The 24,030-nt window shown below is 46.5% G+C and overlaps 1 protein-coding gene across 1 annotated transcript in view; it reads left to right on the top strand.

The window, feature by feature from the left end:
• TDP1 (tyrosyl-DNA phosphodiesterase 1) overlaps window positions 1-24,030 on the top strand; it is a 980,389-nt gene that overhangs the window by 353,172 nt on the left and 603,187 nt on the right. Inside the window, exon 12 of the mRNA XM_086937678.1 lies at window positions 6,754-6,820. Within this exon, the coding sequence (XP_086793804.1) occupies window positions 6,754-6,820 (67 nt within the window). The remainder of the gene's footprint in view (window positions 1-6,753; window positions 6,821-24,030) is intronic.

Raw genomic sequence — 24,030 nt, 5'->3', positions numbered from 1 at the left:
CTAATGGGATAACCTATTTTGCTCTTGCCGCTGTTTTCAGACACTCCAGCCTGCGCAACATACAAAGTTCATAATGTACTTCTTCACGCTACACCGAAGCCACCGTAGCTGAAAGGCACCGCGCATGCGCAAAACGGCCTTATATATAATTAAGCTTCGAAAGCCACACTACACTCTACGCATGTGCGAGAGACTAGTGCTGTTGGAGACGCCGGCGAATTTAATCGAAACATCTTTTTCTCTAGACCGGTAAGCCACTGCTTGACCACGTAAACTTATAGAATTTTGATCGTATGCACTCCGAACTCTGATCTAAAAAGTCCATACCCTTCTTTTCGTTAGAGGCTGAAAAACCTTTCAATTCTGATTTGATCAATTCACGATCCTGTGCCCGGACGTGCCCATCCACGATCTCCCGGTAAGAACATTGATTTGGTACCTAATGTTTAGGACCACGCCATGTCTTTCCTGATACTAAATGGCCGATATATTTTGCAGGCCATCCAGCTTCCTCCACCTGAATCTATATAAGCTTGGCCACCGCATACATCTAAGGTAAACGCGCTCCCCTTTTTCTTTAATGACGGAGAAGAGAAGACTATACTTACACTTCCTAATATTTATGTCATTATTATTTTTGTCGTTGACACAGGTGTTAACTTTTCTTGGATACTCTCCACAGTGGTAAGCATAGGTAACCTTGGGTGGTTATGCTCTCGAGATTCTTGGTTTTTAATAGATGTACACAAAGATTTTTCTTCTTCTTTTTTCAGAGCTACCTGGCCCTGATGAGAATCCCTTCCAACCCATAGGGATTCGAAACGCGTAGGCCCCTTCATGTCCAGTGTCTGCTCCTTTTTGCTCCTTCTTTAGTGTGAACATACCGTTACACTATTGGTTTAGAAACTGTTCCATATATTTTGTTTGACGGTGTCATTTGATTCTGTTGATTTATTTGATTTATACTTATACAAATTCACTGTATAAATTGTATATATATAATTGTATATATTGCAGCAGACCTAATACTCAGCACGCTTGTTTATTCGTATCCAATCGGGCTGAGTATTTGTATGTATTTTGTGTATGAATGGAAGGTATGATTGTGATATGACTGAATATGGAATGCATGTTGGATTTTAATGCCTCACTGTTTTTTGTCCAAAACTTCTTTTGTGTTTACAAAAAAATGTTGTTTCTGTTCAACAGTATATGATTAATACAAATATACTTTTTTTGACTCAGACATTATATTAAAAAGCTATTTACTAGCACACCCCAGCTCTGATAAACTTTCTTTGTTCTGGTGGTCGAGCATTTCAAAAATTACGATCAGTATAGGCACTTGTTCTTTGTTGATTATTGATTACGGCTCAGCCTTACTGATTACGAGCCAACCCTAGTTGTTTCCAGATTTTTCTCCTGGGCAGTAGCAGGGGGCATTCAAAGTCTAGTGACAGTCACCATGCCGCTCTGGGGGCCACTTCTTTGATGTAGAAGGGATAATCTAATTCACCCAATTGTGACAACAATATAACTTACCTGAGACCGAAAGAATGCGTTATTTACAACTAAGACATTGGCTCTTACACTCTTCTAATCTCCACACGGTGGGCGGGTAGCTTACAGCTTATGAAAAATGGTTGGTGACAAAAACTGCTGATAAAAGGCTAATTTCTGTGTTGTATGCCTTTCTACTCCAGCTTACCCAGAGGCTGAGCATCCCTACCCAGAGATGGTGGGTGGGGACCTGGGGAGAACTTTAACCCAAAAGTTTCCCCAAATGGGGAGAGTTCTATTACACGGCGAGGCACACAGCCCGAAACACAGCAAGCATAAAGACCGCCACTAAGATAGTTACTTACTAGTACCTGATCCCGGTATGCCACTACAGGAGCAACCTACAGCAAAGGCCAGACTGTTGGCGAGGATGCCCCTCCTTGGGCACATTGTTTCATCTGTTGTGGGACTGCTCCTGTTTAACAGTCTAATTGGACTAAACTCCTGGACGACATAGATCTACATTACGATACACAATTCACAGATTCCCCTCTTACAAGATTTTTGGTCTGCCCAACCCCCTAATCTTCCCGCTCAAATCCCTCAAGGGGAGGCAAATGGGACTAGCACTAGGGACAGTACTTCAGAAGATCTTTGCCCACTGAGGTTCTGTACACATACCCACCTATCAGGGGTGGCTTCACAGATTATGGTATACCTTAGGGACGGAGAGGATGGCTTCCTCCCTCACCACCCCAGGACTTCATTTGTGGAGATATGGCACCTGTTTCATACACTTCTATCCACTGAATTTTGGAAGCTCACTTGCCCCAAATATCTGGGCATTTTCAGATTAATTGAACCACTGATTATTGCAACCATTCCCCCCCCCCACCCTGACCTTGAGAGTCATGTAAACACCCAATGTTGAATTATTTATTTTTATTTATTTATTTACTACATTTGTATGGCGCAACAGCTACCCTGAGGATTTCCTGGCGCCTTGGAGTTATGTTAGCTGAACCGAAGACAACCCGTGAATACTATTGGTTAAACAACCATGTTTTGACTCCCTTACGGAATTGGGGATAGCTCGTTTCAAGACGAAGATTGAGTGGAAGAGAATTCCAAAGGACCGGCGCCATATGAGTGAAAGAGCGGCCACCCAGGCGTGCCCGTTTGTATCGTGGGACGACAAATTTAGCCTGAGACAGGGATCGAAGGTTTCGTGAAGGGATGTATCTCTGTGCCAACTTACAAAGATAAGTGGGAGCTTCCTTCTTGTCAATCCGAAACATGTAACAGAGTGCTTTAAATTTTACTCTGTTCACTATTTTTAACCAGTGCAATTTTTTCAGGTGTTCCGTCATGTTTGTGCGCCCAGGCAGACGGAGGAGCAACCTGGCTGCAGCGTTTTGTATGACCTGAAGTCGATTTAAAATGTCTTTGTTTGCTCCTAAATAAAGAATGTTTCCGTAGTCCAATCTAGAACCTATCAGGGCCTGTACTACTGTTCTTTGTGCCCCTTCTGGGAGTTGCCACAAAATTTTCCTCAACCATTTGAGGATTACAAAACATGTTGAGGCCCTTTTGGCCGTTTGTGGTTGCATTGATAGCTTGTCATCAATTATTACCCCAAGGTTACGAGCGATGGTACTGCAACCGGGGTCGGACCCATTTCTACTGGCCAATGGGAAGGGCCCCACAGCTCCTTATGATTGCCTAAGAGGATAATTCCCGCTGTTGCTGACAAATTTTGTCCTTGGTTAGAGAGTACTGGGGGAGCGGGGGTTAGAAAGGGAAGGGGGGTTTGTTAATGGGATTATTTACTGTTACTAATTTTTGATATCCCAAAGACGTTCATACGCAGACCGCTGTGACACTTCGTTTCAGAAACTCTTGCTACACACAAGTGAATAAAAATATTTAAACCATAAAATACATTTTGCTGATGATTGCCAATATTCATGTGACCTGGTACATGTTTAAGGTGATTTCCCTCTTGGGATACCTGGTCCATTCACTCCACACAGCCCTGGAAACAAAAATCCAGCAAAGAGAAGCTTGTGGGGGATGTGGTTCTCTTCTCTGGAGAGCAGCCATCATCCATTTTGGCAGGGGCGGCTCCTCAGGGTTTGAGCGGAGGAGCATCGCCCCACTAAAAGCTGAAAAATAATCGTACTCAAGTCTGCTTATTACCATTTTATTTTTTAGCAACCTGACCCGAACTAAATGTCAGGATGGGGCGGGACAGATCTATCAAGTGGCAGCAGCAGGGAGCTGTATGCTGTAAAATACGCATGCCCTTTTGCCGGCTGTCTTGTGACAGCCAGCCAGATATGCACATTTTAAAGTTCTCTAACCTCGCTGTCTTAGACAGCTGAGTTAGAGAAAGCGCAGGCCTCCAGCAGTGCTCTTAGGAGCGCTGAGCGAGGCAGCTCCCTCCAATCCTGACAATGCTCTCAAGCTGGTGAGAGCAGCGTCAGGATTGGTTAGGGGAGTTTGCTGGGTCACGCGTTGGAGCATGCTAGAAGACCGAATGAGGATGTCGCATCGCGGAGCAAGGTAAGGTTTTTTTTCTTTTGAGACACCTCCCCCAAGGGCCCTGCATGGAAGCCGCCGCTGCATCATGCAGGCATAGTTCTTAAAAAAATAAATGTTTGTCAACAGATACAGATAAGCCTAACGTTAGGTGCTCTGTGCACAGAGTTTTTGAACCCTTTACCGAGTCCACACCCTCGTTTATTCCTATCATAATTGCAAAAAATATGCTTGAAATTTCCTCAAATCTAAAACACACAAAAGGCTGCTAACCTTGGCACCTAAGCCAGTACGCACCGAAACAAACCTGTCGCTATTAACAAAGGCTTGTGCAGAGAAGATCAAGGGTCCCTCACCCCTTCAGAGTATATACTGGGGAGACCAGTGGATGGTCATCCCTCCTACAGCACACAAATCGATGTTCCCTGAGAACTACCATTTATAGTTTGGCTGTTTTTTGCATCCAGAAAAACACCGACATTTCTGTTGTGGTTAGTTTTCATCGAGAGCCGTATCCCGAGACCATTATCTCTATCTAAAATTATCAATCATGAAGTACCAACTAAACCCCGGCTCTCGGTTCCCCGCTAGCCGTTTGTTTTAGGTTAGAAGATTTTTCTTCTTCTCACAATATCACCGTTTGAATCGCGTCTCCCCGCCAAACGTTTCGCGCCCACAGAACCCTCTGCAAGTGCTCATACGGGATATACACAGAGCCCGTATTTGAGGAGTCACGAGTCTTATCCCTGTCGCTTTTATCATCGCCTGTGGATATTTATACACTAAATACAACAAGCCCAAATTGAGGTATCACCATTATCTACATTTTATGTTGTGGGCCATGACTATCACACCTATCAGCATCCAACAATAACTTCATCAGGAAAGCTAGCATGTTGATAACTGGCGGCTATTACACGCCATCTATCTTTTTCGAAGTATGATCTGGATTTAACTCCTTTTTTGCAATAGACGGTCACCTGAGGAAGGCTATTTGGCCGAAACGCGCGTAGTGAATTACCCCGCCGCATTGCCTCCATCATCTGTCATGTCTAGTGCTAATTGTCTGTTTGCTTTGTGAGTTTAGGAGTTTATGTACATGAATTGTAAACTAGCCTTATTAGAAAAAAGAAGTATACAAATGAAAATAGCTAAGAAAAAGTTATAAAAAGATATAATATTTATACTATTTATGAATAATAAATTAAACAATTGACTTACTATCTGGGTGGTGAGTCTTCATATTGTTGTATGATATTATTCTACATCCTATGGTGGTTCTTGTGTGGAATTTGTTTTGTATTTGCAGCGCTTTTTCACTTGGCTATAGACCGTTCTCAAATTAATTAGTTTGGCTGGGTTCTTCAGGTTAAGGCTACCTACAGTTGTTTTCCGAAATGAAAATACAGAAAATGTAGGGTCAAACAAAAACGGTAGGCATGGCACAGGAGTGGAGGTTATAGGGAGCTTTCATCCTTGCAAGGACACTGGACTGAAGTAATTCTACAACATAGAATCCTCATACACATGGAAATCCTTCTGAGGCTTCACCCCTGAAATCCCATGAGCAGACTAAGACTCTAGGTAAGTTTGCGATGTACGGAAGACTCCAAGAGGTGCTTCACCACCTATCCGGCATCCGTGCCACATACCTCATAACCAGGGCCACTGGAATTATGCGAGTGTGCGGCTGCAACGATTTTCGCATGATTATAGATTTGCAGCATTTGCCACACAATACATCATCTGCCGCATAACCTGCAGATTTTAACAACAAAAATTTTTTCTAGCTCAAACTGTTCAAAAGTTACTAAAAATGCAGCAAAACATATTGCTTTGCAGTGGAAGGCCCTTTGCAAAGGTTGATTAGTTACTTTTTTGTTGCTTATTGCTGTATTTGGGGGTTCAACTGATATGAATGAGGTGCAACCAATGCCCAGGCAATGTTAAAAAGTTTGAAAATTACAAAACACTGAAGTAATACTATCACAAAATATGGCACATAATTTGCCTTTTCAAGCCGCATAATTTACTCAACCCTGCTGCATAATTTGGTCCTCCCCTGCCGCATAATTTCAGTGGCCCTGCTCATGATCTATGGCCAGAGCACATTAACGTCAGATGTTGCAGTTAGTACACCGCAGCTTTATTATTGAAAAGTGTACTCTGTTAATTACTTTTGTTGTATGGCTCATAATCCAACAGCCACTGCCCAGTCTCCTCTCCCCCTCATCAAAAAGAAGCCCATGGACATCATTCTTGAAAGCCTCAAATCTGTTGATCTTAAGTATTTCTAAAGAGCTTCATGACTCGTCTGTCAAGTGGTCAACAACTGTTGCCATACTTTAAATGCTATTGAGCTATCGGTGCGTGATTTAAGTGTTAAGTGGCTGCCAAATATAAGGACAGAACAAATAGTTTCAGAATGCTGTGCATTAGTGCTTTTTAGTGTGTTCATCAGGGTAGTAAATTGGCTTCTGGGTTTTGACGATGCTCGTGTTCCCCAGACGAGTCAAAACACTTAGTGAGTAAATGTCTAGACATCCTCCAGTAATTAGATGTTTTAGGAGCATTATTGAACAGGGACTCTTGTCTTGGGCCTTTTATCAGTTGCATGGGCGTGTGGTACCATTTACCATGTTTTATTTCGAATCTAATGTGGGTCATTTGATATGTCTTTCTTTTCTAATGCTCCTCCCTTTCTCTTCCTAGCGGGCGGATCTCTTCCGTACAGCATACAAACTGCACAAAAGCAGCCTTGGCTGCACTCCTACTTTCAGTAAGTGCCTGTTTTTATATATTGTCTTCAGTATCTTAATTATATTATTTCCTCTAATACCAATACCTGCAATAACTCATGAAAACAAATGCCTCCAAACCCATGTCCCGGAATTATCCATCCAGTATATGTCAGAGAGGAAAAAGCCACTATAACGCGGCCGTTTCCACGAAAACCTTACCACGCATGCATTACAACGCACGTGTGGTCACAACAACAGCCTTTACCACGCATACCTTTACTACGAGATACATAGTAAAGGCATGTGAGGTAAATGCAAAAAAAAAGTGGGCTTGGGGGGTCTCCCCCAAAATAAAAAATAAAGCGTGGGATTAAAAAGGGGGTTTGGGGGGGGGCGGGGTTTCCCCACCCCCCAAAAAAAACGAACCTGAAGTGCTGAGGCTGAAGCAATCATTCTCATTAGAAAAGAAATGAAAAGAAACTTCTGCTTCCTCTTTACGATGTATGACCGACATCACCAAGGAAGATGGAGAGGAGACGACTTAAAAAAGTAAGGGGAAATTTAGTTAAAAAAAAAAAGGTTAAGGGCAGGGGTAATTATAAGTAGTGGGGGCTGGGGGTCATGTAAGGGGAGGGGTATAACCTTTAACAAGAGTATGCCCTCACCATGCATAAATTTACACCGAAAATTGTTGTAAATATATGCATGGTAAAGGAATATTTGTGGTAAAGGTTATGCGTGGAAAACGCATTCCGTTGTAACGCATACGTGGTAAAGGCATGCATTGCAACGGAATGCGTTGAAACGTCATACAACCATGTCATAGCAGGTTTCAAAACCCCAGCTGATATAATCAAGCAAAGCAGTTGTTGGATATTGGGTTACTGGTTCGGGGGTGGGGGCGGGGGCGAAATACTGGTCAAGCAGCAGCCAAAATCTGTCAGGGTGAAACACAATCAAAACTCAATTTTTTCTGTGCTTACCCCTCTGGTGGCTTGACACAAAGCAGCCAGGCTTAACTTACAGGTACTGTCTAACTTATTTATGCAGCGCTTCAAGCAGTAATGAAGTGAAAACACAACACAAGGAAAATCCCACACCAATGTTGAAAAATAGAGTAAAATTTAATCAAATATTTGATACCAAAACGAAAGAAATCCTATCAGTAAAACCAGATATGTGCAATTTTAAAGATGTAAGTGAAAATTGTGCCTTGAAGCATCTTCAGGCCCACTTGGATGGGTCCAGATTGGGGTGGCACCATTTGGGAAGGTAGGATTCACAGCAGAAAGTCGGTGCTCAGTTCAAGGCTGTTGGAGCCTTCTGTCCCTGAGGCTCTGGTCAGAAGGCCAGCCAGCAACCCTGTGGAGTTACTCTAGTGGTCCTGGGTTAAGAATTCATGTCCAGTCCTTCACTCAGGCAGCAGGGAAGCAGTCCATTAGACAGAGCAGCACAGCAGTCCTGAGTTTTCCACAGGTCTAGAGGTGTACTGAAGTTTTGTGTTTTAGGGTCCAATATTTATACCTTGTGCCCACTTTGAAGTAGGAGAAGGTTATGAAGGTTTCCACCCCAAAAGGTGCTTGGAATTTCCAGCCTCCATGCCCTGGCCCCAGTTTATTTGGGGTCACGGTAGGCTAGTGTCAAATCCTTTGCGTGTGTGCTCAGGCAGAGCCTTTGCGATGTGCAAGTGTGATAGGTGTAAAATCAATAGGGACTAGCTGATTTTTAGGGAGAGTATGAGAGACTCAAGTACGTCAGACAATATAGGTAAGGAAAAACGCTGTTTTCCTTATAAAGCCCTCACCCACCGACCTAGTCGGTGGCATGCTTCATCATCGGGCCCACCACAGTGGCACCGAATGTGCCCCGGGTGTGCTTCAACGCCAGGTGACTGCGGAGCTGGTATATTGCTGAGTGTGCAGTGAAGGAGTGAGATTGGTGAAGTTTAAAATGCTATACAAGAGATCCCAGCACCCGAGGGTTAGCAAATTTTAATAAACTGGGTCTCTGTTAGCAGGTTAAAAAGGCAAATGGACGTAAGTAGGAGTGTTATGATGACCTCCAGCGTCCAGTGTGGTCTACATGTTTCAGCCAGTGCCTTTATATTCTAAGCTGGCTTTCCTCAGGACCAATAGGATAAGTGAAGAGTGCAAAAATAAATAATAATAAACTATATTAAGTGGTTGTGTTATTTTTCTTACTATGTGTTGCGCACGCTAAGGCGCTGTAACTGTTAGAGGGGGATTCCCTCAAGCTTTGTCTGTGTTTTCTGGTACAAAGCCTCATGGGTCGCCCTCGAACCGGGCGCCGCGGAAGGACGAATAGGTCCAAGGAGGAACCAGACCGAACTACTCGGTCTCTTTCTCTGCCAGGCGACCCATGAGGCTTTGTACCAGAAAACACAGACAAAGCTTGAGGGAATCCCCCTCTAACAGTTACAGCGCCTTAGCGTGTGCAACACATAGTAAGAAAAATAACACAACCACTTAATATAGTTTATTATTATTTATTTTTGCACTCTTCACTTATCCTATTGGTCCTGAGGAAAGCCAGCTTAGAATATAAAGGCACTGGCTGAAACATGTAGACCACACTGGACGCTGGAGGTCATCATAACACTCCTACTTACGTCCATTTGCCTTTTTAACCTGCTAACAGAGACCCAGTTTATTAAAATTTGCTAACCCTCGGGTGCTGGGATCTCTTGTATAGCATTTTAAACTTCACCAATCTCACTCCTTCACTGCACACTCAGCAATATACCAGCTCCGCAGTCACCTGGCGTTGAAGCACACCCGGGGCACATTCGGTGCCACTGTGGTGGGCCCGATGATGAAGCATGCCACCGACTAGGTCGGTGGGTGAGGGCTTTATAAGGAAAACAGTGTTTTTCCTTACCTATATTGTCTGACGTACTTGAGTCTCTCATACTCTCCCTAAAAATCAGCTAGTCCCTATTGATTTTACATATATAACCCAGGGGATCCGGACTAGCCTATCTAGTCCTCTCTCTCCCTTTGATCTGTATAACAAGTGTGATAGGTGACAACTCTTCCCCCTCATCAAGTCAGAGATGGCCCATCCGTCCAACACCTATGGCCCTTTGTCTCCCTACGCAAAGACCAACTGCCAGGTGCACCTAGTCATGTGACACAGGATACAGGCAACAGACACCAAATGGTTGGGGCAAGAAAATGCCAGCTTACTAAAAAAGGTCTTGTGACTAAAATCCGACTTTTACCATTAAAGAGGGCTTTTAATTTGATACTTCAAACACTCCTACCTTCTCCCAATTGAACGTTCGCACTTATTAAATGTAATAAATTAACCCAATGATATCCTATGTAAGAGGCAGGCACTGCAGTAGTGAAAATCTAAGCAAATTTAAGAGCTTTTCAATACTAGGCCATGTAAAATGTTTAAATAGTTTTTAAATGCACTGCACTCTGCCCTATGGGCTGTTTAACTTCCACCCTAGGGGTGACATATGTATTACAAATGTAGGTTTAGGCCTGACAAAATGTTTATTTTGCCAGTTTGAAAAGGCAGTTTAAAATTGTACACACAGACTCCAGTGGCAGGCCGGAGACATGTTTAAAAGGCTACTTAAGTGGGTGGCACAATCAGTGCTGAAGGCCCACTAGTAGCATTTAATTTACATGCCCTGGGTACAAGTAGTACCACTTTAATAGTGACTTAAAAGTAAGTAAAGTGTGCTATTGGGGTGTAAGGCAATTTTACTATGTTTAAAGGAGACAGAACAAGTACTTATAGCACGGGCTATCAGTGGTTAAGTGCACAGAGTCGTAATGCCAACAAAAACGAGATCAGCAAATATAGAGGAGGAAGGCTAGAAGTTTTGGGGGGGAAGACCTCAATAAGGCTGTCGGGTCTAACAGCAAAGATCTAGATTTTTTATTGCTGATGAATGTCAGAGACACAAGACTGGGCACAAATAACAAATACATTTTTTGTGGCCCTCTTTATTGCCTTGGGGCTTCTGCTCAGGATTCTGAATTATGTCATTAAATGTTATCTCATAGCTGTAATTGTCCTACTTCAGATTCTCCAATACTTTGTTAATACTCTTCCCCTTCACTCCTATACTTTTTTTGGAGCACTGTGCAAAGTTTTGGTAACTATGGAAGTCTATTAACGTGTTTTAGGCATACAGTGTATGCACTGTATGACACCTAATATTGTTTTTTTACTGACAGTGCTTATAACCTTGTGTGTATCTTCAAACCTATCAATTTAGCAAGAGGCTGTGGTACCTTACTAAGCTCCACATGTTTAACAACTGTGCTGCACTGTGAAGAATGACTTGGACTTTGAAGTGTTGCAGTTTATGCTATGTTGTTTTCATTATGACGTTGTGCTTTGTACTATGCCTACTGGTTGTTTTCCTTTGCATGCAGTACCAACGTATATACCATTGTATGTATTTTTCTGTAATTTGTAATGCTTTTCTGGTAATGCAACCCTAAACTATTAAGTGTATACCTATGTAACTGTTTACTTTGTATTGCAAATGGAAAATCTAAACTTATATAATGTATAGCGCTCTCAAAAACCTGCATATACAATACCATTTTCGAGCTGGCAAAATTTGCAGAATCCTCCCTGGCTTCCAGTGGAAGACAGTCACTTTCAATATGCTCTGACTCCTCTACATATGCATAGAAAGAACAGAACCAACACTCCTAAGACATAGAATTAATAGCTACACCCGACCCGACACATACACCTTTCTGCTTGAACCACACCCCTCCGTTTGAACCACTTCAGCCATCTCATGGTTCAGGATTCCGCTCTCAGGTGGGAAAGTTTGGACTAGAGCTCTGGATTTTAGGTTCAACAGATGAAATACCAAACGACCTGGTAGTAGGTGTCAAAAGCTGAGGGGCTTTAAGTAACCCTCACACTCCCTCCCCCCACTTCTGTTGAAGGGTCACACCCACAGTCTGTAAAGAAGCGCTGTCTGTTAGCCAGCAGAGGACCAGTAAATAGGAGCTGGCAATTAGACGTAGATAAAAAAAAATCACAAAACAAAATAATGGCCGAGGTGTTGAAACTTTTCAAACACTCACTCCCAGTCACAGATCTGGGTTTAATCCATTGTTATTTTGCTTGCCGCGTCAACCCAGTGTGGACCCAAAGTGCCAGGTCATCCCTGGACCCCAAACAAGCATCCTCGGACCGGTTTTGGGGTACCTTGTCTGCCAGACTAGCTTGAATCTTGTGTCATAGGGAGGACCAGTGAATAGGAGCTGGCTATTAGACATAGATAAAAAAATTGACAAAATGAAATAATGGCTGAGGTGTTGAAACCTCAAACACTCACTCCCAGTCACAGATCTGGGTTTAATCCATTGTTATTTTGTTCACCACGCCAACCCAGGGTGGGCCCAAAGTGCCAGGTCATCACTAGACCCCAAACAAGCATCCTGGGACTGGTTTCGGTGTACCTCGTCTGCCAGACTAGCTTGAATCTTGTGTCATAAGGAGGACCTGGCCTGGCATTTTGGACTGGACTGTTCCCATGGGGAGCAGGGTCAAGACTGATTTGCATATGGCTGGGCCAAAACTGGGATGGATTGGTGAGCAAAAAACAATGGATTTAGGTCCTGATCTCTATACTGGAAGTGAATGTTTGACAACGTTCAGCATTCCGTCCATCAAAGTTTTGTGTTGCTATAGTCATCCCAAGTGGGAAGGGTATGACCAGACGTGGGTCCCGGGTTCACTGCGCCACTGGATTCAAGCTAGGCCGGTTGATCTGAGGTGTTACTCAGAAACCGGTCCCAGGAAGCTTGTTTCCTGTCCAGTGAGTACCTGGCCTGGCAGTTTGGGCTGGGCTGTTTCAATGAGGAGCAGGGTCAAGACTGATTTGCATATGGCTGGGTCCAAACTGGAATGACATGGTGAGCAAAAAAACAATGGATTTAGGCCCAGATCTCTGTACTGGGGGTGAATGTTTGACAATTTTCATCATTTCGTCCATCATCTTTTTGTGTTGTTATTAGCTACAGATAGTCAGTGAAGAAGGGCTGATGATTAGTCAGTAGATGGTCTGCGAAGAGGTACTCTGCATAAGACCGTAGAGGATTAGTGAAGAGGCTGTCACTGTTAGCCAGCAGCAGGTGAGCAACCTCATTTTTATCCCCCAGATTGCAAGTGAAAAGGGGGCGTTGGCTGTTAGCCAGCAGAGGATTGGTAGTTTGTCAGCCGGCAGAGGATTGGTGAAGATGAACTGACAGTGAACCACCAGAAGGTTGTGGGAGGCACTGACGTTTAGCAAGCAGCAGGTGGGTAAGCTGACTGTTAGCTGCTAGAGGGAGGGTAAAGACGTTCAGTGGAAAGGTGTTGACTGTTACAAGACTGAGGGTCAATGAACAGGTGATAATAGCTGACAGAGGGTCTGTGAAGAGGTGTTGACTTTTAACCGGAAGAGAGTCAGGGAAGAGGCGCGTGGACTCGTAGCTGACAAAGGCTGGGTGACAAGAGCGCTGAGTCCAAGTAACTGACTAACCTATCCAGCACTTAAAATGTACTTGCATGTTTCACTATACTAATTTAACACTAATCCTCTATGGGTCCCGGAGTAGCATGCTACTCGCCGTAAAGAGCTTCGACGCCTCGTCAGGGGTAGTAAGCGCTATACAAATGCAATTACAATACAATATCAATGTAAACACGATGCTGACCGTTGGGCGTTAGGACAGCGAAGACGTCGCCTCACAAAGCGCGCCTCAGATAGAAGGTATGACACCTACTACGAGCAAAAAAACAAACGAAAGAGGACATCTTCGAAATATTATATTATGGCTATGTTCTAAAAGAATACTTTCCGACAAGGCCTTCAAAGATAATTGGGTGAGGCTGTGCAAGGAAACGGCTGAGTCCATTTGGTGCGCGTTCCGAAAACGACCTGAGATTGGGTCATTAGCAACAAAAAAACGAAGCTTCTGAGCGGTTGCAGAACAAAGCAAAAGGCCAATTATTGAAGGCTTTGCCATTGTGTGAGTTGAGGCGCTGTTACCTGCGAAATCGGCCGCTGAATAAAGTCCCGCTCAGATGTGGCTCTGAAAGCCTCGCGGGTGAGATTGCTTGGCGCTGAAAGGCAGAGATTAAGCCAACGCTGAGCTCGGAGCTTCCTGACCATTAGTCGTGCACGACACCTGTTTGTTTGCCTCGTTTGATCATGTATTTTTCAGCGCTCTCGGATTGCGCAGACTTAAATCAACAGTCGCGGAGGAAACACATATTGTGCCCTGCCGAAAACGCAGGGCCTTTGATGGACAGACTCCGGGCTAGAGACTGTTTTCCCTCCGTTTTTTGTGGGCGCTTGGAGTGACGACAGAGCTGCCGAGATGCTCCCCAATTTACATTTATTGGCAAGGGAACCGAGTGAATCTGCGTCAAAGACAGGAAACAGGCGTAGATTGTAACTTCTATCATTGTCTGTCGAGTTTATTTGTATTTTTGGGATGCCGGGGAGAATGTTTCCAGAGGAAATTGCAGACCGGAAAAGAGCTGCGTTGGATGTCTTCTTAGAAAGGGGTGATTTGGTAAATTGTTGTGTTTCTAAAGATGTAAGACAGTTGAACAGTTCTGTGTTTTCGCTTCTCGATAAAGCTCTTATAAAACTATTTGTATCTTTACAGACAAAAGCTTTTGGCTGTGACTAACAAAAGTGTCACCTTGCAACTTTTTTCCCTTCTTGATTCTGCGGATCCCTGTCGCTACCAGCAATGTTTTAAAAATAAATATAACATTGCTGGTACTCACTACCCAAACTACTTGTTTGTTCCTGAAAAGTGTCGGTACTGCCAAATGAAAGGAATTGCAACAGTGCTGACTAGAGTAGGTGCTGTCCATCAGGGCACAAGTCCTGAAAAAAGAAGTGGGGGGACGCTGACGTCACGACAGGAAGTGACATCACGAAAGGAGGCTTGCACTCAGTTGTAGTTTATAGTTATTGAGCTCCCGGTAAAATAAGTGGGGGGACGCGGTCCACCCGCGTGGTACCCCGACTCAAGCACTGCTGTCCATTTCAAATAAAAGAAGTGTAGTTACTGAACAGTACTTTTCTATTTAAAACACCGCCTACAAGGGATAGATTTTGTATCCTGTAGGGTAGGCTAACCTCTAACTTCAAGTTGAGGGACTAGTTGATATCGGTCTATCAACAGTTTTTCTACACAGTGTTCGTGGCCCCCGAATGGGAATCCATGCTATCCCTCGTAACTAGGGATCCACCTCGTGTGTGTGGATAACGCCTGGGACGGCACCATAAGTATCTTCTGGTTGGATAGATTCCTGTAATTCAGTCGCACAGCTCTAGGAGGATCCTTTGCACGTGACCCTCTTTCCCCAGAGCACTTCTGAAATCGACAATGTCCAAATAGTGTGTGGCTTTTGTCCATCTGAAGGTGCTGGATGGAATACAGACATGTCCAACCAAGTCGGCAATCTCCAGAGAGCTCTTAGAAGAGTGCCGCAAAAATGCTTTCTGAGAGGCCATACACTTTCAAAACTGAACAATGCAATTTCTTGATTGGGAGCTGTAGCCAAACCATAGTACTCATTCTCTTTTCAGGAGGTATCTTGTACCAGTACTAGGAATCCTCTTGAGAACAAAAGAAGACATAAAGAGATTTTTAGAGTATGCATTAGTCCTGTGACCACTTCCTTACCTCAGCACACACCTTCTTCAGCCTGCCTTGCTTACGTGCAAATCTATGTTCACCTACATTAAGGAGAAGCAATTGCTAGGTAAGGACCGGCCTGGGCAGCCCCCTGAGATCTGTGGAGCTGCCTAGTGATAGGATGGTGAAGCATCCGTTTAGAAGTTAAGCTCCAATAATGCAATGTTCAGATGTGCATTGCACTGGTTTAAGACTTCTGTGCTAATCCTTACCACCAAACTAAAAACTTTCCAGCTCGGAGTGTTAACCCCTCCTAGGGGGATATACTTGGTAGAGGGGCACCTTGCTCTAGGAGTCACCCGTGGACAGTTGCGATCGACATGGTTTGCGGGTTGCGGCGCGGGTGCGACACGCGGGGGGGAAGTGGGCAATTAAAAAAAAACTATATATAATTAAAAAACACTTATCATGCCTCGTCAGACAGGGACAGGAAATACAGCCAGGCTCCCCATACCATTCACAACACTGGAATGCAGCGTTGTGATTGGTTTTGAGCGTCCTGGTTCGACGCTCAACCAAGGAATGGTGGGGGCCTTTGGTTGATCTCCATGTAGGCTGTAATGCAGCCTGCATGGAAAATGGGGAAGTGCCCATGCCTGGTTGACTGGTTTGGGCGGGAAAGAGGCAGGAAACATAAAATTTTAATAACTCCAAGTTATTATCATTTCATGTTTCTTCTCCTCGCAGTTTAAAAGCAGTGGGGCGACACTCCAGTGCCATAGCGGAGAAGCCGCCCCTTGCCTGTGGATGTCCTTCAGCACCTCTCCTTCTTGAAAATGACACAATGCTTTGCTTGTGTGGTTAGTTGAGCAGGGGCTTGTGACCTTGCTTTCTTTATGCTGGAAGTGTAGGCGCGGTGCATTATAGGAATAACATTGAATGTGACGCAAAGTAGAGTGCCAGAACCTCTTTTTTTTTTTTTTACTTTCAAGTCTGTTTTATTTCCAAATATCAGGGTTCGTAACAAGTGCATTAGGACACAGCGATAAGCCTACAACCCTAAGAAGGGCCGTCCGCGTAGAGTATAGTACAGCAGTAAGGCCAAAGGCCCCGCACAAAAAGACAAGATGGACACAGCGTTTTGCCTACAACCCCACTGGGGCCGGCCGCGTATGATGCTGTAAGCAGTGACATTCGTCGGATTTGTAAGTAGCCCATTTATTCACAAAAGACAATCTAGTAACTAGCCCAACAATGAGAGGCAGCCCATCGGGGCTCCTATTTCATATATGAAACCAAGAATCTGATAGGGGAAAGAGAAAGGAAAAAATATATGCACTAGAGGGAGAGGTAGCAAAGAGTGTGGCAGAGGCAGAAGAGGCGTGCGTCAGGGAGGGGGGCGCGGGAGAAGGGTCTCAGCGTGTTGCTTGCGGTTCCAGAGGTGTCTAAGGCAGCAATCTAGAGGGATTGGGCGGGTTCACAGCATCATCAAAGAGGCGCAGAGTCCTAAGCCTGGTGGGCATGTGGCGCGCGTGTTCCATATTGCAGAGGTAGCTAACTAGGGGCTTCCAGACAGCCCCGAAGCGTGTGTCGCGCGCTTGCAATCGCGCCGTGAGAAATTCCATTGTTATAACATGCCAGAGTCTTACGAACCAGGTTGCTATGGGGGGGCTTCGGTCCTCTTCCAGGATAGGGCTATGAGCTGCCTAGCTTCTCCCAGCATCTGGAGCGTCAGGATCCAGTCGCTACGTGTAAGTACCTTAAGGCCGGCAGGTTTAATGCTGAGTAAGATCATGCTCACTTCTTCAGGCAGGGGGAACCCCAGTACCCTCTTTATGTGACTAAGGACTTCCTTCCAGAAGATGGACAACACTGGGCATCCCCACCAGATATGGAGAATGTCCCCTGATGCAGATTGACACCTCCAGCACGAGGGAGAGACAGCGGGAAATATCTTATGAAGGCGTTGAGGTGTGTAGTACAACTGATTTAGGAGTTTGTAAGCATTCTCCCTCTGCGGGATGCTCCGGTATATCTTGGGGATGTCTCGCCAGAGTCTATCCCACTGCGGGGGCTCAATGTCTGCGCCTATCGCCAGTTGCCACTGCCGCTGATATGCATGAGATGGGAGGCTCGCCGGGTGATGCAGGATGTGATAAATCTGGGAGATCAGTCCCTTTAGCTTCCCAAGAGAGCGCACCAATTTTTCGAAGGGAGTAAATTCTCGCGTGGCCGCCTGTGATGCACCCTCTTCAGAGACCCAGTGTCTTAGCTGTGCGTATTGCAATCTTGCCTCCCGTGGTATATGGAATTCTTCCGGACAGTGCTTGAATGTTTTGAGTGTGCCCCCCTCCTACAGGTCACAGATTACCCTGCAGTCGCCCTGTGTCCATTTGTCGGAAGCACAGGATTTGTGGGCCGGCGGGAAGTGTGGGTTCCCGGATATGGGGGTGTGTGGGGATGGGAACGTGGTGAGGCCTTTGGACACGGCTACATTGTCCCATATGTCCAAAACTGTTTTAGTGGGTACTGCCATATATGCAGTTCTGGGACGGGCCACACGATGTAGCCATGGTAGGTCCCAGATCGTTCTCCCTGTCACCGCCCTGTCCATGTGGAGCCATCCCTTCTCGCTTTCCGTCACTCCCCACTCTACCACAAATCGAAGGTGTGAAGCCCAGTAGTAATGCACCAAGTTAGGGCAGGCCAGACCCCCCCTGTCTCGCAGCGACATGAGGAGCTTTTGCGAGAAGCGGGGCTTTTTCCCACCCCATATAAAAGATGTAAGTTCCCGTTGTAGGCTTTCTATGCAATGAAGTGGGATCAGAGTGGGCAGGCATTGGAATAAATACAGGATTTTGGGGAGAATCGACATCTTAACAGCGTTCAGTCTACCCAGCCATGACAGCATCAGGGGCCTCCACCTCCGCAAATCCTCGAGGACTGCCATCGACACTCCAGCCAATTCACCGATGTCCATGTATCCAAGGTGGGGGTTAGCAGGAGGCCCAGTTAGCGGACATGGCGCTCAGCCCATTGGTAGGGTGCCGCATCTTTAAGAGCGGGCAATTCCTCATTCAGGATGGTAAGATTAAGGGCCCAGGACTTGTCATGGTTGATCTTGAGGCCAGAGGCGCCCTCATAGAGGCATAGCACCCTATGCAGGGCCGGAAGGGATTCCCGTGCACGCGTCAGGGTGAGGATAAGGTCGTCTGCGAAAAGCGCCACCTTGTTTTTCCGACCGCCGTGGGCGATGCCATGTATTTCTGGCGCTTGCCGGATCATTTCTGCAAGGGGCTCTACCGTGAGAGCAAACAGCAGGGGCGACAGTGGGCACCCCTGCCTTGTACCCCTGCATATATAGAACGGCGCCGTCAGCGTGCGTTTAACCCGAAACCTGGCCTGTGGTCGTACATACTGGGCATGATCCTAGTGACCATCTCTGGACCCAGCCAAATTTTTGCAGAATCGCCTTTGAAAGGTCCAGTCCACCCGGTCGAAGGCCTTCTCCGCATCCAGCGACAGAAGGCAGGCCGGGATCTTCCAACGATGCACCTTCCCCAAAAGGTGTGCGAGCTTACGCACATTGTCTGCTCCCTGCCGGTCACGGATGAAGTCGGCCTGGTCTGGATCTACAAAGCCCGGGAATAAGTGGATCGAGGCGCTTCGCGAGGAGTTTGATGTATATTTTAAGGTCCGTATTTAGTAGAGCTATAGGGTGGTAGGACGCGCAGAGCGCGGGGTCCTTCCTAGACTTCGGTATCAATGCAATCTCTGCCATACCCATATCAGGGGATGGCCCTACGCTATCCGTAAAGGAGGTAAACATCCTCAGAAGGTGGGGTCGGAGTTGGGACTGGAACATGCGATAAAAGGACAAGGGCAGACCATCCAGTCCCGGTGTCTTCCCTAAAGGAAGGTCCTTTATTGCTGCTGTTATTTCCTCTTCGAGGATGGGACCCTCCAGATCCTTCGCACATGTTGGGGATAGCGGTGTCCCTTCATAACCCTTCAGGACGGCCTCAACCTCTTCCGCCCAGGGGGGTTCCCTCTGGTATAAGGCAGCATAGTATCTTTGAAACGCTTCACGCTTGTCTCTCTCCGAAACGGGCCTATTCCTGCCTGGAAGCCGGACATTGGCTATATGGGCCTTGGCCGCCTGAACTCACAGCCTCCCCGCCAGTAAGCGACCTACCTTGTCCCCTCCCCTCAAAGTACCTCTGCTTCAACGCCAGAAGAGAGTGCTCCGCCTTATTGGTGCGTAGTAGTTTAAGTTGTCCTCGCAGAGTGGCGAGGTGCCTCCTGGTTTCCAATGAGGAGTGCATTTGAACGCGTTTTTCAGCCTGTTTTATCTCCTTCGTCAGGCTCTCTTCCAGCTTGCTAGCTTCGCGCCCCCTCGCGATCGATAGCGAAGTAATATGACCCCGGATCGTGGCCTTAAAGGCGTCCCATATCACAGGTAATGGTGTTTCCGGGATGTTATTATTAATAAAATAAGAGTCAATAGCGTCTCGGATGCTTTCCACATCAGCCGAGTCCCGAAGGACACTTGGCGGTAGGCGCCAGCGCGTCTCCCGAGCAGGACAACGTTTGCATCCCGCAGTAGCAGTTCGATATGGGCATGATCAGACAATGAGATGTCCGACATAGAGGCCCCCAGCACGTCCCGCAACAGGTCATGCGAGATAAACAGGAGGTCTATGCGAGAATACGATCTGTGTGCGTTGGAGTAGAACGAGTAGTCCCTCAGCCCCGTATTTTGATAGCGCCATGCATCTACTAGTCCCATGTCCGCTATCTGAGAGCGCAGGGCAGCGGACATAGTCCCGGTGCCACTAAACGAGGTTTCGCTGCGATCGAGGTCCAAGTCCCAAACTAGGTTGAAATCCCTACCTAATATCAGGGATGAGTCCTCACACGCGATCTGGTCCAGTTGAAGTGTTTGGAGGTATCTATCTTACATATGGTTGGGCGCGTATATATTGCAGAGCGTAAACTGTCGCCGTCCCAACTTAACCGTGACTTTAAGGAAGTGCCCATCGCCACCCCTGACAGGCCCAGATTCCCCTCGCCTGAAGCCACTCCTGCACAGTATTGCCACCCTGCTGTTTTAGAGTCAGCTGTAGCCCAAAACTGGAGAGGATATTTAGGGTGCGCCATGCGCTTCGTGTCAGCGCGCAGCAAGTGGGTTTCCTGTAGGAATATTAATTCTCCAGTATTAGGGGTGTCTTTCATAGATTCACATGCCTGAATCATTCCCCGTCGTCGGAGTGGGAGCCCACGGTACATAAAAAAGTAGTGAAATATACCCTTAGTACATAAGAGATAACAATATACCCAACCAGGAAGTAAAGTAGCCCTAGCTACAGTAAAAGAAACTTCCACATTAGAACCTGTCCATGTCATTATGTATGGACCAAACTGCAGCCAATCAGGCCACAGCTCCCACCAGCAAGCTCTCCCCAGAGACCCAGGCTCTCAGATTTTTTACCGCACGTCGTGTGATAGGGAGTCCTTCTGAGCTCTGCTCAATTCTTCTCTTGGATAAAGTTTCTTCTTCAAGGAAATGTCTTCTTCAAAATCCCTTTTTAGGGCCTGCGACTCGTGTGGAAAGGCGAGACTGTTTAAGGAAGATCCACACACTCGCTGCATCTACTGTTTATACCCTGACCATCAGGTTAAGGACTGCAGCATCTGTCGAAAATTCTCTCCTAAAACCCTCAGGGACAGAGAGGGTCGCCTGTTGCTGTGGCTGCAGAAAATGAAAAATAAAGATGAGCCACTTTCTGAGGTAGGAAGTTTTGCCTCAGAATCTACCAAGGGGTCGAAAAAACGGAGAGCTGAGAGTACTGTGCCTACTCCGAAAGCTAAGGTGTCTAAACACCAGCTCGCCTCACAGGAGCCTTCTACTTCAAAGGCACAGAAATCCTCTGAGAAATCTGTGAAGGTCCCGAGCTCTAAAAGAACGGAGTCTTTGGTGTCCCCCGTGAGACCTATGACTAAGGCACCAACAACGTTGCCAAATTCCAGTCAGGCTGCCTCTGCCATGACTTCTACATTGACTTTCTCCTCACCTAAATCGACCATGGTGATGTCCTCAGCTTCCTCTCCAACTTTTGTTCATGTGCAGGTTCGACCCATCTCGTCGACGAAGGTTTTCACACCTCTCGTCGACGATCAGACATCGACGGCACTGAAGCAGTCGACGAAGAAATCCTCGTCGTCGTCGACGATTGCTCCGTCGACAAAGAAGACCTCACTGTCGTCGACACCATCGTCGATGAAGATGTCGTCGACGGACCCATCGGCGACGAAGAAGACCCCGTCGACGGACACGTCGACGAAGACGTCGTCGACGAAGGTGAGGATTGTCCCGTCGACGGCCCCGTCGACGACCTCGTCGACGATGAAGACTGCTCCGTCGACGGTTCCCTCGTCGACGACGAAATCCAACACGTCGACGAAGGTGACGCCATCTCTAACAACGAGAGAACCATCAGCTTCTTCATCAAAAGCGACGACACAGAGCTTGATTTTGCCAGGCAATCCATCTACGCCAAAATTGTCGTCTTGTACTGACCTACAGGTATGGTCGGCAAAGACCACTGCCATACCTCTTCCTTCTCCAGCCACTACTACGGCTTTGCTGCAAAAGAGGTCCTCTCAAACAACGCCATTATCGCCGCTCCAGATGCCAGATAGGCTGTTAGATTCTGAAGTAGAATCTGGAGATGAACTGTTTCAAGCGGCGGAAAGTCCCTCTGACTTATTAATACATGTAAAGGATCAGGAGGAAGACGAACAGCAAATCCAGGTACCTACATCGGTACCCACTTCTGCGACAGGAATGCAGATGCCGATGGAACTTTACGAGAATCTGCAGTATATGCTGAGCGATTATTATCGCCGATTCCCGCCTTCGGAATCGGGCGATTCGCATATTACCTCCCCTCAGCCTCGCGTGAGTAGAGGTCCAAGGCCTAATAGGCCGGAAGAGGCACAGGCTACCCGACCTGCCACGCCAGTATCTCCCCATCAACAGGAGGTTGGCGATTCTGATGAGGACACCCATGAGGAGGGGGAGTTGATTAGATCGGACTCGTCGGAGTATGAGGACTACCAGGCTGAATCGCCATCCCCAGAGGAACAACCGAAGGCTGACTCACCGCCGGTGGATATAGCGAACTTCCATAGACTTATGGACAAAGCCACTAAAAGATTTCTGGTTTCCATGGAAGCGAAACAAGATGACTGCTTTCTTTATGATTTCAAGACTTTGTCTCAGAAGCAGAGTTGGTCTATTCCCATTATAGACTTTATCTGGAAGGAAGGGCTTAAGATAATGGCCACGCCAAATTCTGCTCCCGCAGTATTGCCGAGAGTCGACAAAAAATATAGGGCGCCAGCCTCTTCACCTGCCTGTCTCATCGGCCAAGCTAAAACGGACTCAGTCATTGCGCAGGCAGCGCAAAAAAGAGCTAGGAACCCCTCAACTCAGGTCTCCATTCCAACGGACAGAGATGGCAGACGCCTCGATTCCATTGGTAAAAAGGTCTCCACTATCGCGGCCACCACGGTTAGAGCTGCTAATTCTTTAGCAATTCTTGGTAGGTATGACAGACAAATGTGGTCTGACATATCCCCATACATCCAAAAATTACCTGAGCCAGACCGCTCTGAGGCCATCAAAATCCTACAAGACGGCGAATGTGCGTCGTCGGAAATTATCGACGCTGCAGTGGACGTAGCGGCCACAGGTTTTAGACAGTTGGCAGGAGCTGCAGTGCTCAGACGAGAAGGATGGTTAAAATCTACGTCTTTTCGCCAGGAGGTACAGGCCAAAGTTTTAAATATGGCTTATGACGGCGAATTCCTGTTTGGCTCGCATGTGGACGAAGCCTTACAGTCCATTAAGAAGGATACAGAAACGGCACGTTCGTTGGGTACTCTGCAGTACCGTAAGTCTTCCTTTCGTGGGGCAAAAGGAAGGGGTAACTTCTCCAACAGAGGGGGCTATTACCAGCAACGCCCATATCAGACCAATCAAAACAACCAAAGGTACCAACCTTACAAACAACAGCCTTATGGCCAAAGGCGGAGCACCTTTACACAATCCAGAGGAAAATCCACTTATCGAGGTAGAGACAACGCCAACAAAAAGTGAGGAAAACATCCTGCCGCCACTCTGCCTATGCCAGCCACGAATTGGAGGAAGAATATCCCTGCATTACTCTCAATGGTCCAAAATTACAACAGACAGATGGGTCTTGGATGTAATCTCAAAGGGTCACGTATTGGAATTTGTAAAAGCCCCTCCAAATTCGCCCCCAAAAGGACCACCCCCAGCACATCTCAAGGAGCTGTTCCTCCAAATCAATGCAATGATTCGGAAAGGGGCAATCGAGAAGGTACCTCAACATCAGAGGGGTCAAGGGTTTTACTCTCGTTTCTTCTTGATACGCAAAAAGTCGGGGGAGTGGCGCCCCATCCTCGACTTGCGTGCCCTCAACAAATTTATCAAGCAATTGACATTCAGAATGTTGTCACTGCAGGAGATCCTCCAGTTTCTGACGGAAGGCGAACATATGGCAACCCTG

This window comes from Lissotriton vulgaris, chromosome 9, assembly GCF_964263255.1.
Source record: "Lissotriton vulgaris chromosome 9, aLisVul1.2, whole genome shotgun sequence".
NCBI classification, from domain to species: Eukaryota; Metazoa; Chordata; class Amphibia; order Caudata; family Salamandridae; genus Lissotriton; species Lissotriton vulgaris.
The sequence above is the reverse complement of the archived record's forward strand: the minus strand, read 5'-3'. Positions and strand labels throughout refer to the sequence as shown.